The sequence below is a fragment of the Microcebus murinus genome, chromosome 23, assembly GCF_040939455.1.
Source record: "Microcebus murinus isolate Inina chromosome 23, M.murinus_Inina_mat1.0, whole genome shotgun sequence".
Lineage (NCBI taxonomy): Eukaryota > Metazoa > Chordata > Mammalia > Primates > Cheirogaleidae > Microcebus > Microcebus murinus.
In genome coordinates, this window is record NC_134126.1 from 35,080,813 (window position 1) to 35,098,490 (window position 17,678).

The window sequence follows — 17,678 nt, forward strand, 5'->3', positions numbered from 1 at the left end:
GTAAATACATACTATCTGAAGGTGTTGGTCACTTCTGACAATTATTTTAATTCGAGTGAATTATGTAGAGGAGTAACTCGAGCTATATTATATGACAGGCTAACCTAATATAATTCTAATTGAATATAGCTCCCCACTATCACTTGAAATGGTTGACTCCAAAGAGGGTAAGTGGTAATGTAATAAAAAGACAAGCCTTCTCTCTTCATTCCTACTTAACACCTTAAGTTACAGAGAAGAGAGAGCCCATGTCTGTTATAAACCATCACACTAAAAGATTTAATGATTGAATTAGCATAGATATCTGGCATCTAGTGATAGTTTATTATGTTGTTTCTACTTTTTCAATAATTTTCCTAAGAGAGACTGAGGTAATGAATGAATATCTGCTCCCTGCATTTCATTAATAAATAAAGTATTTGTCACATGTTCTAAGATATTACATTGCCTTTAATTACTTTTTTCCTGTTTTACATTTATTTTTAATCTGCTGGATATGATTTCTTGCTTTGAGATAAAAGTTTAGTTCTTGTTTGTTTTTCAGATATTCTGGCCTTCTTTAAGGAATCTATTTGTACCAGTATTTCTAAACTGTTGGCTTGCCAAACATGCCTTGGAAAATATGATTGTAAGTACAAAGTGATGTGCAAATACAAAAATATTTTTAAACCATTTTTTACTTTCAGGGTTTAAACAGAGAGAGGTGATTTGGGGTCTAGTCTTAAACTTTCTTGCTCTATGGTGTCCCATAAAATATAAACTTATACTATTGGAATTTATTTAGCTATAATAAGCTATATAAGTTTCCAAGTGTTTCATTTTCAATCTTCTTAAAATTAATTTAATATCACAGTAAATAGTTTTATTTAAATGTTTGTAGAAATAAGTCTTCTTGGCAAAATATTGTTGAATAATTAAAGTGATACATGATACAAATAGACCTTAAGCAACCAGTGTCCTGTATCATAATCAGAATGAAAACCATAAAATGTTCATATTATCTAGTTACTGCCTTTGTAAGGTCCTGTGACTGGTAAGCAAAAATAATTCATATTTCCTCAGTGCCACTAAACAAAAACCTAACTGCTATTTGGACTAGTCCAACTAGTTAGTCTTCTGAATACCCTTCCCTTCCAAGGCAATCTGTTGATGTGTGATGGGACCCCTGGCTTTAAGAATTCAGGTAAGTGATTTTGTCAAGCTGCTCTTAATTGTAAGTAGTCACATATTCTGTGAAAACTTGTTGGGTTTTCTAAGACCCTTTCTGGGATCTGGAAGTCCCTGATTTAAAGTCATCCTTTTAGATTTGCTTTAGTTGGATTATGAGTGGGATATTAGGAGGGAGAAAGGAAAACAGGAGATAAGAGTAAGAGCTGTAGAACCCAGAGCTATGCCACAATTGCATTTTTCCGAAGGCTTACCCTGCTTAGAAGAAATGGTTTATAATTGTGATCAAAATGTGTTTATGATAGCCTTCAATATTTAAAATAAGCAAGCTGCAAGACATTTTCTGTTGAGTCATTCATTCTACAAATGTTAATACAGGTCCACTATATGCTAAACACGCCGTTCGGCAAATGATTTAACTTCTTTGCAAATATTTTATCTGCAAAAGAAATGAAAGTACCTACATTGCAAGCTTCCTGTGATAATCAAATTAAATTTTACATACATTCATATATACACATATATATGTAAAGTTTGTGTGTAGTATTAACATTTTATCTGGTGTAAGCATAGTTGGGCTCAAAATTATTATTACTGCACTGCTAATCATAGTTGTTTGGCAGCATACTTGTTTTTCATTTAAATGGGTTTTAAACAGACAGTATGACAAAAGTTTTAGCCAAAAGTAGTATTTGGATAACAGTGAGTATTCACAATAAGTTGAACATTTCTAAACATTTATATCATACGTACCACTGGAGTCTCATGAGAGTACATGGCCAAAGGGTGGGAGAACATGGTTTGCAGAAATATTGGACTATCTTAATTGCCCCAAAGAAATACTGTTTGACTAAATATAGATTGCCTAAATTGCTAATAAAAAAGACAATAGGAAAAAATAAACTTCTTTGTTAATTACCATGTTATTAGTTGTTGGAAAGAAATAACTTTGACAGGAACCATTAGTCAATCACTGTGAATAAAAGAACTGTTTTGCAATATTAATTTAGGATTCATTTTCCATTTCACTTCCATATCTCTTCTCACTGGATGCTAAATTCTTATTTGCTTTTATACTCCTTAACACCTCTCCTATAAGAAAATAAGGAATGAGAAATGAAATTCATATCATTCAACTTAGTTATTTGTTTTTATAACAGTTCTAGTTAAATGAGTCGTGAAAGAAGATAAGAAAGTGAATGGTTCATTGAGTTTTTTTTAATTGGTGACGTTTACTGATGCTATACTGATTTTTAGACTATTAAAAGTTTATTGTAAAAAATTTTAGGCCAACAGAAAACTTTAAAGTAAAAACTTATAAAAATCAGTAAATCTGTCACATATAAGATATTACTATGTAATATTTTACATTTATGTGTAATTTATATCATTCTTATATTTTCTATACAAAAACATTAACACTTTCATACATGAAATTATGTGTTCAAATTCATAGTTGGAATTTTCATCATATAATATGTAGTGAACAAGTTCCTTTGTTATTAAATATCCCTGTTCATTTCTTAATGGATGTAAGTAAATTTATAAATATATAATCAATTTATTTGACCATTTTGTATTGCAGTTATTTTAATAGTAATGAACATTATTTCATATAATAAATATTATAATTTAATAATAAAGATGAATATACATAAATATTGGTGTCCATTTCTGATGATTTTCGTGTGGTTAAGTTTTAGAAATTATATTATTGAGTAAATACTTATCGAATAGATAAATGGATGTGTGAAATAGAAAAGACATACTTCTGAGTTTTGACCTATATTACCAAAGTCCCTTCCAGAAATTTATAACAAATTACACTAACAGTATCATATCTTGAATTGACTTTTTCTTTTTTTTGAGACAGAGTCTCGCTTTGTTGCCCAGGCGAGAGTGAGTGCCGTGGCGTCAGCCTAGCTCACAGCAACCTCAAACTCCTTGGCTCAAACAATCCTATTGCCTCAGCCTCTTGAGTAGCTGGGACTACAGGCATGCGCCACCATGCCCGGCTAATTTTTTCTATATATATTAGTTGTCCAATTAAGTTCTTTCTATTTATAGTAGAGACAGGGTCTCGCTCTTGCTTAGGCTGGTCTCGAACTCCTGACCTCTAGCAATCCACCTGCCTTGGCCTCCCAGAGGCCTCTCGTGAGCCACCGCGCCCAGCCTTGAATTGACTTTTTAATGAAATTAAAAATTTGTTCATTGGCTGTTTAATTTTTTTTCTTTTTATGATGAACTACCTTATCTAATTCACGTTAGTTTTCCTCATAATAAGCTTTGGTTATAGTTTCACCCAGCTATTACTTCCCTCTTAATTGAACATATTATTTCTTGCTCTTTAGAATTCAGTATGAGAAATCTTGCTTACCATAAGGGTTTTTAGGGAGTAAGTGCAACATCCATTCAGATGTCTGTAAGACAAGTAAACTGAAATTTAGTGCTTTGGGGGTCTTCCTATGGTACTGTCTTTGTAATATGAATGCTGTAGTAAGTTATATTTAGATCTAGACAAAAATTAAAATACACTGCTATTTCTATTTAAAGTATATATATTGGATATAGTCAGGATAATTGAAATGAAATACATAGTAATAAATGTAATCAAACTCAGGCACATTTAGTGTTTATCAAAATTTATAATTTTTTTTCTGTATTATTTTAGAATGATCTACACAGAGCCATTCAGCGTACACAGTCTGCAATGTTTAATCAAGTTTTGATTTTAATATCTACATTACTATGCCTTATCTTCACCTGGTAAGATTGTACATATCAGCATTTTTATTGTGTTTTGTTTATAATTTCTAATGGAAACCATATTATAAACCATTTTTGTCAATAGCTGGCTAAAAATAAACAAATAAATATTAACCATAAAAGGTAACAGATTACCAACTGAAGTAAAAGTAAAACCCTTTCTTTGGTCTCCTGTTTTTTGCAAAATGAGAAAGCACATATATCATTTGTTATTGATAGTTACTGCAACTTTGACGTTTTCCCACATTCTGTAAGCAGCCAAATCACAAGAATTTGTACTGCATGTCATAGTTGTGAAACAAGAATTTGTCCTTCAAACCACTGACATGAGATGCCCTCATCTTTCTACATTCTTCAAAGCAGAAACACTGTTGAGAAAATTGTCATTGCCCATCACGGTCTCTGCGTTTGCCTGTCTACATGATTTTTAGTGTGCGATCAGGCAAAAAGCAGGGGCAGTTCTCCTGGCAGTGCGATGCAAGACTCGGCACTTTGCTTTATTATAAAAAGTTATTTCCCCTTTTCAGAAGGTTACATTTTTACAATTGTAGAGTAATCCAGTATGAAATAGTGCAGTACACATAGGGATTTATGAGAGAAAAATAATGTGAAAATCAAAAATGAGGTAGAATAATATGTCTTTTTTGCCAGTAGTCTTAGATATTATGTGTAATTGAGCTGTGACCTGGATTTGACCGTATTAAGAAAGAGAAAAAGCTAATAAGGAAGTACTAAAAAAAAAAGACTGCACACATACACTAATATAAGTGAGCTAGGTATAAACATAGCTATAGATATATGTATGTAAATATAGATATTACAACTCTTTGCTAGTATGTAGTTAATAATCTTATTAAATGGATTTCAAATATATTTTATTGCATACTTTTATATTTAAAAATAAACAATTTTAGGATATTTAATGCCTCTAGAAATAAAATATCCTTATAAAATTGACACAGCCATTTACCTTTCACCGACCATCTTTATGGTTCACCTAGAAAGTATCTAACTACATAAATATGAAATATTAAGGGTAATGACTTCCCTTCTAAATCACTAAAAATCCTTAATTTCAATATAATGATATTATTTGAATAATTTAGCAGTTTTGTTATCTTAAGGAAAAGTACTTAAAATTTTTATGTTTGTATGGTATGCATGTGCTAATTTTTCAATTGCTGGAAAATTACAAAAACTAAAATTAATGATTTCTAAATATAACATGGGAGTCTGTTAAACTACATTTAGTAAAGAGGTAATTGAAATATTAATGCCAAAATAAGGACAAATTATCTTTACATGATGATATTAGCAGTACTTTTGTTTTCGAGGCATTATCATGACAAAAAATCTTCATCTGTAGTGGACTCTTTTATGTGCTCCTCTTTTCTTCCTACAACTATTTTTGTGTAGTTTTATTTTCCAAGGCAGCAACTAGACAAATTTTGCCACTTTCTTATGCCAAGGAATGCAAGGGTGCTAGAGAAGTAGTTTTCATTTTCTTTGTGAAATTTCCATTATTAAAATAATTTCTATTTCATCTTTTTGTTTCATTTGGTATTATAGTTGTGTTTTTTTTATGTTGTGTGTGTTTAAATTTTAGACAGTTGAGTTGTGGTTTTGACAGATGTTATCTAACGTTACAACTGTCACTGGTATGTGGATATGTCTCTTAATGTGCATTAATTATGTAGACTTAAGTTTAGCTACAGAAAATGTTACTGTTTTAAACCGAATTTTCTTAAATTATAATATCTAGAATGAAAAAAACTGAGGTTTGATTTATTTGTGTGTTTTTCTCTACATTACAAGCAGAATATCTTCATAAATCATGACATAATGGTGTGAACACTACAAAAATTTTAGGTTTTTTCCACTTCAAATGCTGTCTTTACATAAAGTGATGAAGTTCTCATGTGAGTCCACAAAACTAATGTACTTTAAAACATCAAAGCATATTAATAATATGTCCTATTAATGATACAGCCTATTAATAATACTATGAAACTGAACCATTATGCCTAAAATATATATTTAACAGGAAATATAAGAAAACACTTTTCTTCGCTGTGGTATGTTCAGGTTTTCTCACTTCCTACATATTTCTAATACTTGTTTCCTCTAGTTATCTCCACTAAGTTAAAGTTCGTGGTAGCATATCTCTCTCTCTAGGTACATTTAATACTTTTAATTTTATAAACACAGCATCCCAACATGTCCATGGTTCCTGTCTCACTCTGTTTAGAGCACTTTTAAATTTATCTTAGAATAAGATGACAGGTAAAACCTAGGGATATGGTAAGTAGAGGAATGATTTTAGGCTTCAGACATGGGAGCCACTGTTCTGTAAAGATAAAAGTAAACTATTTTTGGACTATGTAGGAGTATTTCTCCTATGAATAAAGATACCATAATTTTTTACCTACTTTCTGAATATTGAACCGTATACCACGTCACAAATTAATATTTTTTTCCTACATGACTTAGAAGTTTATCTCCTACATATGTTTTTTTTTTCACATTATAATGTGAGTAGTTATAATTAATTGCTGTTACCTTCTGTCACGCAGCAAAACTATCAAGAACTTCTAATATTTACATTGTAATTTGATCCTGAAAGATTTAGGAACTAAAATTTGAATGAATTGGCTGTGTTGTTTACAGATCTCACACTATTAAGATTACCTGTTTTAGAAAGCGGTTATACAGTTTTAAAATGTCTCTTTTCTCCATCATTATTAACATTACAATGACTATCATTAAGCATCTGTCTAAAGAGACACATGCTCAGAGCCAAATTGAAATATAAATTAAGCTGCTGACCCACTCTCTGTAGGGAATGTGCTTAGAATTGTTTTTCCTGTCATTGCAATGGAATTGGACTAATATATTCACTCATTGGCTGTGTCCCCTTCTTGATCGATAATGCACACTCCCACGACAGCTGGGAATTGTGATTCATTCTGTGTCTCTGAAACAAAGCAGAGTAAACTGGTACATCCGGGAATTAAGCTTATGACTTTAGCTTAATTATCAACATAGTCTAACCAATAATAAGTACTATAATTTATAACGCATTTGGTGTTTCTAATTTTACACTGATAGATTTATTTTGCAGCTACTGTGTTTCACACTTTAATTTTGCTTGAATTAATGTGTGTTTATATATTTTCATATTATTTCATAGAGTTATAAAGAACTATATTATGTTAATTGATATTTTCTATTTCAGTTCAATGTTAAAAATTCAATTCACCTTCTCAGTCTTATTTCAGGAGAAAATAAATATATTTAATCATTGGTTTAAAATACCTAGTTAAATATTATTAACATGTTTAAATCAAAAGTATTTGGAATTTCCTTATGCATTGATTAACACGTACTTATATGCCAGATGCTTAAGTTCTTAAACTATGTTTACTGGTTCAACTGCTAAGGCAAATAACCACTTGGAAAGCGTACAGTGAGAAGAGACAAGTACTGTGGTTTGGAAGAAGTATTACAACATGGTCTAACTGTGTTAATTATCATCACCATGATATTTGATTCCTAGTTTTGTTTTTTGCAAATTTTTTTTTGCTTATATTATAAATAATGACAGAAAGTACATTTATATGAAGATCTTGCAATTGACCAACAACCCCAGTTTGTATTACACTAGAAAAAATAGAAAATTATTTGTCCTAACTCACTTTTGCATATGGGCAGTCAGACTTTAGGCAGTTAATTAGCCAAGTAAGGTAAGTTCAAGTTTGGAAAAAGGGGAATATGGTTAATATATATAAACAATACTATAGTTATTATCAATATTAATCTCTAAGAAACATGGTTTTGAACTAAAATTCTATATCAAACAAGTCATTTCTGAATTATGATGCAATGTATTATTATTTTCAAACATGAAGATACTCAGAGTAATAATTAACATTTTAAGTTGTTATGTCAAGCACTTTTCTGAGCACTTTATATGTGTTAACTAATTTAATCTTCAGCAACCTATAAGATAAATTATATTATCTGAATTTTATAGATGAAGAAATTGAGTTACAAATTTGATATCCATTTTCCCATCTGATCTAATAGTTTCTAGAACATTGCTCACAAGTTTCCAAGAAAAATTAATTCAGAACCTAAATTTCTATCAAACCAAACCATCACTGAATTATGAGGATAATGTATAGTTCATTTCAGAGGCACAAGAACATAGAAAGTATGTACCCAAATATCATTAATGATATAATCCAGAAATAAGAAAATAAAAGATAAAAGAATAGGAATAAGTATAGGCTATGAGAAAGAGTCATATATGCAATAGCAACATATTCAATCTGTCCCTGAGAAACTCCATTTTCACACTGCATTTTATTTGGAGAAGTGCAGCTGATAGACTTACGAGATAGAGACCATTAGAAGTCATTGGTTCTCAGTTAGTATGGTATGACAATTTTGGCTTTCCCTCACTCCTTCACCCCAGCTTGTAACTGGAGACATTTCTTGGGTAGGAGTCTAAACCATAGAAAATAAAAATGGTGCCTCTGTCTCATCTTCTAGGGGAAATTTTTTTTCCTTTTATTTCATCATATTATGGAGGTACAAATATTGTTAGGGTTACAATTACTGCCGCTGCCCCCCCTCCCCCCATGTGTCTAATCCCCGGGTGGTGTGCACCACATACGTTTTGTAAGCATACACTCCTTTTCTCCTCCCCCCTCCTGGCTGCCCACCACCCTATAAAAAGTTTTTTTTTCTTTTTGTTTGTTTGTTTTTGACATTTTGGTTACATTGTATATCTTTGCCTCTCCCTGAGAAGGGTTAGAGTTATGCCCTTCCCCTCCAAAAAGCTCGCCACATCCCTAAGATTGGGTCCCCCCCCTGCCGCCGAATCCCTGGTGAGCATTGCCACCATTTGAAAACCATAGTTTTAATCAGTCAGTACCAATTTGATGGCAAGTAGATGTGGGGCCCATTTTCCATGTCTTGTGTCGCCTCACTTTGGATAACGGGCTTAAGCTTAATCCAGGATAGCATAAACGGTGCTAGCTCACAGTCATTTCTTAGGATTGAGTAATATTCCATTGTGAAAATATACCACATTTTAATTATCCACTCATGAATTGATGGGTACTTGGTAGATGCCCAACAATGCTATTGCAGGGTCGAATGGTATTTCTATTTCTAGCTGTTTGAGGTATCTCCAAATTCTTTCCACAAAGGTTGCACTAATTTGCAGTCCCACCAGCAGTGTAGGAGTGTTCCTGTCTCTCTGCATCCTCGCCGGCATTTGTTGTTTGGGGATTTCTTGATATAGGCCATTCTTACTGGGGTTAGCTGGTATCTCATTGTGGTTTTGATTTGCATTTCCCTAATAATTAGAAATGTTGAGCATTTTTTTTATATGTTTGCATGCCATTATTCTGTCTTCTTTGGAGAAGTGTCTTTTCATTTCTGTCGCCCATTTCTTGATGGGATTGTTTGATTTTTTCTTGTTAATTCTTTTAAGTTCTAGATAGATTCTTGTTATTAGACCTTAATCAGAGGTGTGGAGAGCAAATATTTTCTCCCACTCTGTGGGTTGTCTATTTGCTCTACTGATGGTTTCCATGACTGTGCAGAAACTTTTTAATTTGATCAGATCCCATTTGTTTATTTTTGATGCTGCAGTGATTGCCTTGGGGGTCTTCCTCAAAAATTCTTTGCCTCAGCCAATGTCTCATAGGGTTTTCCCAACATCTTCTTCTAGGATTCTTAAGGTTTCATGCCTTAAGTTCAAGTCTGTTATCCATCTTGTGTGAATTTTTGTGAGAGATGAGAGGTAGGGATCCTGATTCGCTCTTCTGCATGTAGCTAACCAGTTTTCCCAGCACCATTTATTGAAGAGAGATTCTTTTCCCCAATGTATATTTTTGTCAGCTTTGTCAAAGATTAGATTACCGTATACTGATGGTTTCATCTCTGGTCTCAGATCTATTCCAGATATCCATGCTTCTGTTCTTGTGCCAGTGCCAGGCTGATTTAACTGTTATTGCTTATAGTAGAGCTTGAAGTCAGGAAGACTGATGCCTCCCAGTTTGTTCTTTTTATTTAAGATTGCTTTGGCTATACGAGGTTTTTTCTGGTTCCATACAAAGTGAAGTATTATTTTTTCTAGATCTGTAAAGAATGCTGATGGTATTTTGATGGGGATTGCATTGATTCTGTAGATCACTTTAGGTAATATTAACATTTTGACTATATTGTTTCTACCAATCCATGGACAAGGTAGATTTTTCCATCTGTTTAAATCTTCTGCATTTTCTTTTTTTAGTGTTTCGTAGTTCTCCTTGTATAAATCTTTTGTATCTTTGGTTAAGTATACTCCTAGATATTTAATTTTCTTTGGGGATATAGTAAAGGGTATTGCGTTTTTGATTTGAATTTCTGCTTGATGGTTCTTGGCATATATGAATGCTTCTGATTTGTGTATATTGATTTTATAACCTGAAACTTTACCAAATTCGGTTATCAAGTCTAGGAGTCTCTTGGAAGAGTTCATGGGTTTTCTAGGTATAATATCATATCATCGGCGAAGAGCGAGAGTTTGATTTCATCTGCCCCCACTTGAATGCCCTTAATACCCCTCTCCTGCCTGATTGCTATCGCCAGGACTTCAAGCACTATATTGAATAGGAGAGGAACTAGTGGGCATCCTTGTGTAGTTCCGGATCGAAGGGGGAAAAATTTCAATTTAGGGGAAAATTATTATATTTGCAATACTGATAAAACCTTTTTTTCGACTGTTGAAAGAAATTTCTCACTTTCCTGGGCATTGTCTTGTGTCTGTGTAAAAAAAGTTAGTGAATTATGCCATAAACCAAAAACCTGGAGTCAATATACAATGCAATCTGATAATTCATGAAAACCGATCATGCTTCACCTGTGCCCTAATGCACACTCATGCATTTTCTTTATTTCAAAATAATGGAAAATGAGCAGATTTTCAGGAGAGGATCAGGATTTAGATTGGATGGGGGAGTAAAAGTAAAATTTCAAAAAAAAAAAATCAGAAGTAGAAAAAAAATTAAAAATCTTAAACAATGACGAGAGGAGTAAAACATGATGGCACATTTATGATAATGTTCCTAGTATAATACTTACCCAATTGTTTTTGTGCTCATCATAGGAGTTGATAGTTTCAGTAATTTTATTAGTGTTCTGCTCTCAAAAATTCTAAAATCAAAAGAAAAAAGGGACAATTCTCAAGGCATAAATTTACAAATTATATGGAAACAAAATTAACAGCCAAAATTTTATTTATCATTTTTATTATAAATGATAAATATAATCATAAAATCATAAATGTGTATGAGATTTATAAAAAATTATTTCAAAGGAAATTTCTTTTTTCTAAAAGATTGCAGAAGTTTTACTACCCAGTTACATCTTTTTCTCAGAAGCAACAATCCTAGAATACTATTTTAATAGAATTACTTCAAAAACAAAAATTTTCCCCCAGAAAATGTATTGTAAAATCCCAACATCTCAAATTATCTTATGTTCTATAGGAATATTGGTTGTTAGGCAGATACTCTACAGGAAATGAAAATGATTATTTGGCATAATTTAATTTGTATTCACTCAGTAAATTCCAAAGTACAAGTCGTGGGCTGATTTGAATGCTAATGTCTGAATTACAGGCATGGAATCAAAGTGTTAGATGCTTTCAGCACAGAATGCCATTGCTAATTAAGTTTTTCCAGCAATGGGATTCATGGGGAGTACGTAGATATTTAAGGTTATTTATTCCTGCCATGTGACTTTTTTTTCTGAAAACATTTTGTTGTACAAATTAACAATTACCAGGTGGTAGAAAAAGTTTACAGTCTCAATATTTCCTTTCATTAGAATTAATGTTTTCCTTTTAACTTGTGCCAAAGCTTGAAAGCTTGTATTACTAACTGTATAGTTAACATTTTAAAAGAAGCAAATTTTTAAAAGCATAGAGTAAGTGATTAGTAATTAAGGTGCCTTTGTTATTATATGTAGGGCCTATTTAAGTAAGCAAATCATTTATGAGTTTTCAGCTATTTCAAGAGGATAGCATTTACATTTTCAATCCTAATTAAATGTTCAGATTTTGTTTCAGAATTATGTAACACTGAAATTATTTTGTATGGATTTGTGTCAAAGATAACACTTGAGAATGTTTTGTAAAGAAGCAAACCTTGCAGCCGTTTCTTAACTCAAATCCAACATTCTTCATAAGATTATCTTGAAATATTTTAAAAAATAAAATGCATTTTTAAAACAAAACGTAACACTGAAACTTTAAAAAAAGTATATGTAATTCATGTAAATTCTTTTAATATTTGAAATGTGTACTTACCTAGTATAGTTTTCAGTGTCTATATTATTTTCTGGTTTTTAATATTGCCTTCGTGTCAAGCAGTAACCTACTCAGGACTGAGAATATTATACCTCTACATTTATTTTGTATATATTTAAAAAATGGATATAACATTGCAATAGCCTAGCTTTGACCCAGGTGGGGATTGGTACTGAGATAGGGGATAAGGTGTAGAGTGTCACTCTAGGTCTTTTTAGCTCCGTGCATCACCTGCCCTGGGAGCTTTGCCTTGAAAAACTCCCGAGTGCCCAAGGCTTCATCTTCTAGTTCTGGTTCTTATCACCAGGAAGAGCTCCGGCATATCATCACTGTGAATGGTGCACTTTGAGGCCATGACTCGAGTGCCCTTTCCTCTGTGCTCTCAAGTAGCAATTGAGTGCAAACCCCTCTACGTCAGGACAGGCTGCTAACTGCTGGCTCCTCCTTATGAATGATGGGTAAGAACTTTGACTAAAAACAGCTTACCAATCAATAAGAAAGTCTCTATTCTGGTTCGGTCTATGCTCAACCTTTTCCATTTACCATGTACATTTCATCCAAGTTGTTTTTAATACAGTTATCTTATTTTCTGTTGCTTATTAATGAGCAACAGAGATAATAAGATAATAAGTTATTATCTTAATAATAAGAGATAATGAAATAATAAGTTATTATCTTAATAATAACTTTGCTTATCACACCAAAATGACTACAGAGAGTTGCCTTCTTCAGTAAGCTTTAAGGTGTGCTTGCCATTTGGTATAATGGTAAAAATCATAAGCTGTGGAAATGTGTAGTCCTGGGTTCATATTATATCTTGTTCATTAATTCAGTGATTATAATTTCATATCATTTAAGTATTGTAAGTTCAGTTCAATTTAAGGTCCACGATATGTGGATAATAATACCACTTAGGATTGTTGTTAATAAAAAAAATGAAAATAAATCTGAGAAGAGGATATAGGCAGATAGGCTGCTTTTTTTTTTCCTCTTTTACCTGGGATGCTCAGGAAACTGCTCTCTAAAGAACTGGAATTTGAATAGTGAAATAAATGAAATAAGTATGTTACCCATGCATATTTCTGGAAAAAGAGTATGTGAGGCAGAGGAACAGTCAGTGCAAACCTCTAAAACAGAAGCTTTACTTACTTATTTGAGGCATGTGCTCAGACAGATATTTTAATGAAAATTCTATGGCTATTATATGGACAAATAGACTGTGGGAAGACAAGGACAGAAGCAGAAATACTGTCTGGAAGGTACTGTGTTACTCCAGGAAGAAGTTAATGGAAGCCTGACCTAGAATGGCAGCAAGAAAGTAGGCAGTGATTGGATCTGCAATCTTTGAAGATAGAAGTGAAACCATTTAATTACAAATTGGATGTAAGATGTGAGAGGAAAAAAAATATTCAAGAATAACTTTGAGGTTTGTATTCTGGAAAACTATGTGAATGATGATGCCATATATAACAAGGATGGGAAAATCTAGAAAGGAACATAAAAAGGAAGAGAAATAAAATTTTCAATATGTTTGAGATGCATTTTAGAAAACCAAGGGGAAATGTTAGATAGACATTTAGCCATTTAGCTGTAGGAGCCTGGAGTCCACAAGAGGAGTTGGGGCTAGAACTGTAAATTTGGTAATCCTCGGCATACATGTAGATGATCACTGAAGTCAAAGGATAGAAGAGAGCAAGCAGGCAGTGACAAAGTAGAAGCTCAGGTCAGAAACAAAACAAAACAAAACAAAAACCTTAATAAGGTAGTGAGAGACATTATATAAGAACAAATGGCACAATTTATAAGGAGGTATCATCTTCATTCACCTATGTGTCCAAAAAACTTGGTCATTAAATTATACAAAGTAAAAATTAGTGAAAATGCAATGAAAACTTAATAAAAATGTAATTGTAGCAGAAGATTTTTATAAAGAATCCTATTACTAAAATGGATTCAAGAATTTTTTTTTTAATTTTCCACTTCTCCAAACATAGCCCTTTCTATACCATCTAACCCAGATGGTTGTCTATTTTAAACTATCGTCAACGTCAGAGCTTTTATAGTACATTTTTATTATTATAAACACATTTTCCTACCATCAAGCAACCAATCCATGTTGAATTCATACATCTTTTTTAAAAAACAACAAATTCTATTTTTTTCTATTTTAAAATTCCTTATTTTTTCTTCCTGTCTTTCCCTTCTTATTAATTCTTCATCTGTTACCTAACTCCTGAAATTGCTTAGACACTTTGGCATTTCAACTGAGCACAGAATTCTTATACTCAAGATCATGATTCATTGTTATTCCTCTCATAATTTCCTGTTAGTAAATTCTCTAAATTATTTTACCATATTATAAGTTGCGCTCTTTTCTGGCCCATAATCTTTGCCAATGATTTTAGAGCATTTTGATTCAGAGTGTGTTGAGAGATTCATTTTAGCATTGTCTTCTTTTTCTACATGCATTGCTTAAACTGATGCTCTCTTCTACTCAGGTTAATATACCTGGGTTATATTGAATGTCACCATCATTTTAGTATGCAAATATTGTAGAGAATATTTCTTATTTTTCCTAATAATCCAGGTCCATTTGGCCACTTACTAGTCTTTTTATAGTCCTCGTCTGTTAGCTCATTAAATTTACTTATTATAGATTATAATGTTTTTATATATAAGTTTTAGGTATTTATTTTTAAGTTCCTGGTTTGTTAGCAAATTGATTTAAGTATGTTCTAAATATCTCATTTGAATTTCATATGAGCTTGTTCTTTCTAATGTGCCTACTGCGAAGGTGGAAAACCACTTTCAATCCCCTGCTTTATAATTATCTTTTATATGGGTATTTGAGAGCTCTCGGTCTCAGTCTTTCTTTTCTCCCCAGGAATTTGTTTGTTTGTTTGTTTGCCTTTCTCTAAATCTTTCCTATTTTATAATTATAAATTCAAACAGGGTCTAGTGCTGAATAATGACCAAGATCAAATTTATGTAAAAGTACTTTGTAAATTATAAGGTATTATTCAAACATAATGTAGTCTTTTTTATTGCCATAATTTAGAGGAAATATTCTTAGTTTAAGCAAAATGGTTATTCTTAGGTTTTATTCTTCACAGGAGCATGTTTATATATAGCTATCTAGAGTGATGTTATGTTAAAAAAAAAAAAATCACTGGATTTGAAGATGTCTTGGTTGTGTCCTGGCTGTGTGACTTTATTTAAATGATAGCCTCCCTGAACCTTAATTTACTCATTCATCAAATAGAGAAAGGAAAAATTATATAAACTTCAACAAAAGATTTGAGATAGTTCTTAAAATAGACATTAAATTGGGTTATTATAGCAAACAGAAAAAAGGCAAATCAGGATAGTAGAGATTAAATGTAAACTATATGTAAAGCTTACAGGCAGCTGAGGTGGAGGGAGAGATGTAATTTTATTTAGCACTTTTTATCAAAAAGAAAAAAAAAATACATGTTCCTTATTGAAATTAATGTTTCCCCCCTGCAGAACTCAGGAATTTTATTCTATAGGCAAAATGATATAGAATGTTATATATAAAGTAGAAGTACAATATATGTATTCTTATAAAATTTTTATAATGAACAAATGGCATTGACTTCTTGCCTATTGGCTTAGAGTTTTACTTATATTATCTCATTTAATTCTTGTAATAGCCCTATGACACTATGAAGTATATATTAATAATATATCTCCTCTAATCTATAGAGGAGACAAAGAAGGTTAGAAGAATGAGTTAAGCAATTTTTTAAGTAAGTGGCCCACCCAGTATGAATCTGGATTTGTCTGACCATGTTCTGTCTTCTTTTCCAAATATATAAAGGCTTAACAGTAGTTTGAAAATAATTCTTCTTTGAGAGGACAACATGTTTTGGTATAAATTATGGTGCTTTGCCAGGTTCAATTTTATCTTAGGAGATAAATTAGAAAATATAGAGAAGTAGAAGAATAATTTATACCTTCACTTAACTTTTCCCAATGTTTTTCTCTTTCCAGACCTTTGTTAAGAGTTAGAGAGGTTATCAAAGTTCTCCCTGCTCCCAGTGACCTGCCTTCTCCATCTGCCTGGGCGAGCTCATAGATGCTGATGGCTTCCAAGACCATCTATAAGCTGATAACTTCAGGAATTTAAAATAACATTCTTGATTATTCTGTTTCCAGACAAATGTTTTCTTTCTTCTCTGTCAAATATTCACCTAGTCCCTTAAAAAAGTGAAAAAACTTGGAGCATCCAGACTCCTTTCCATTCTTCACATTCAACATCTAATATATCAACAAACCCCATTGGCTCTACCTCCAAAATCTCTCCATCCACCTCTTTATCTGCATTGTCATTACTTCTGTCAAACAACCATTATCTCTTTCTTGGATGATCTGATCTGTTTGCTAATATCTTTGCTCTCTTGCAATACTTAAATCTCTGAGCAGCTTAGACTGTACTTTCTCGCCATTAGTAAGCTTTCTCACCAGGGCTTTCTTTTTGTGTCTTGATGTTGTTAGGATGATTCTGGGTTTGTGGGTTTTGAACTAAGTGTTTCCTCTGGCTTGCTTGCTCTTCACTTAACTTTTGGTCTCCCTTAGGTCCCTGCATCATATGTTAAGTCCATAAAGAAACCTTTTATGACAACTCAGTTAAGGATCGTAGAAATACTGCTATACCGTCTACAACCAGTTGCTCTGTAGTACATTAGCCTTCTCTGTTATCTTTAATCATTTGCCTCTAGTTGAAATTAATTTGTTTCTTTTATTGATATAAAATATGTTCTGGAAATGAAACTGAGTTTGTATAATACATTTGGGACAAAATATTTAATTGAAGATGGAAAAGTAAGAGAAAGAAAAAATAAAAGTGTTCTTTATTTTAAGTTCAATTACATCCAAAGAAATTGACAATCAGGACAATTTATAAACTATCATTTTTCCCTCTACTTGCCATGTTTTAAACCATGCCACAAGTATTTAAAGCATGTATAAACATTTAGAGAGATACATTTCAGATGGATAAAGACAGGTTGTAACAAAAAGCTTGTTGATAAGTGAGTTTTTTTATATTATATAAGTGGAAGACACTGTAGACAAATTTTTTGCGTAGGAAATACAACATAGGTTAGTCAAATTTCATTTTATTTGGAATGTTCTTCCCAGTTAATTAGTAGCTAAATAACTATTGGTCGTTTAGTTCTCTATATAGTGAATCTGGTTTTCTTTCGGTACAGAGGACTTAGAACTTAGTGCCTAAATAAACAAAGTGTTCCTAGGTAACTGGCTTTCCTTCTAACCGATTTTTCTCTTAAATGAAGACATGTCTAATTTCAAAAATTTCTCAAGGAAGACTTATATTATTTGTCTTCTACAGAATTGG

The 17,678-nt window shown here is 32.1% G+C and overlaps 1 protein-coding gene across 6 annotated transcripts in view; it reads left to right on the forward strand.

The window, feature by feature from the left end:
* The window catches only part of KCNT2 (potassium sodium-activated channel subfamily T member 2), a 323,447-nt gene that overhangs the window by 110,490 nt on the left and 195,279 nt on the right, over window positions 1-17,678 (forward strand). For all 6 annotated transcript variants that reach the window (XM_075996993.1, XM_012743486.3, XM_012743496.3 and 3 more), the window contains 2 exons: window positions 545-628; window positions 3,839-3,933. In XM_075996993.1, coding sequence (XP_075853108.1) covers window positions 545-628; window positions 3,839-3,933 — 179 coding nt within the window. The remainder of the gene's footprint in view (window positions 1-544; window positions 629-3,838; window positions 3,934-17,678) is intronic.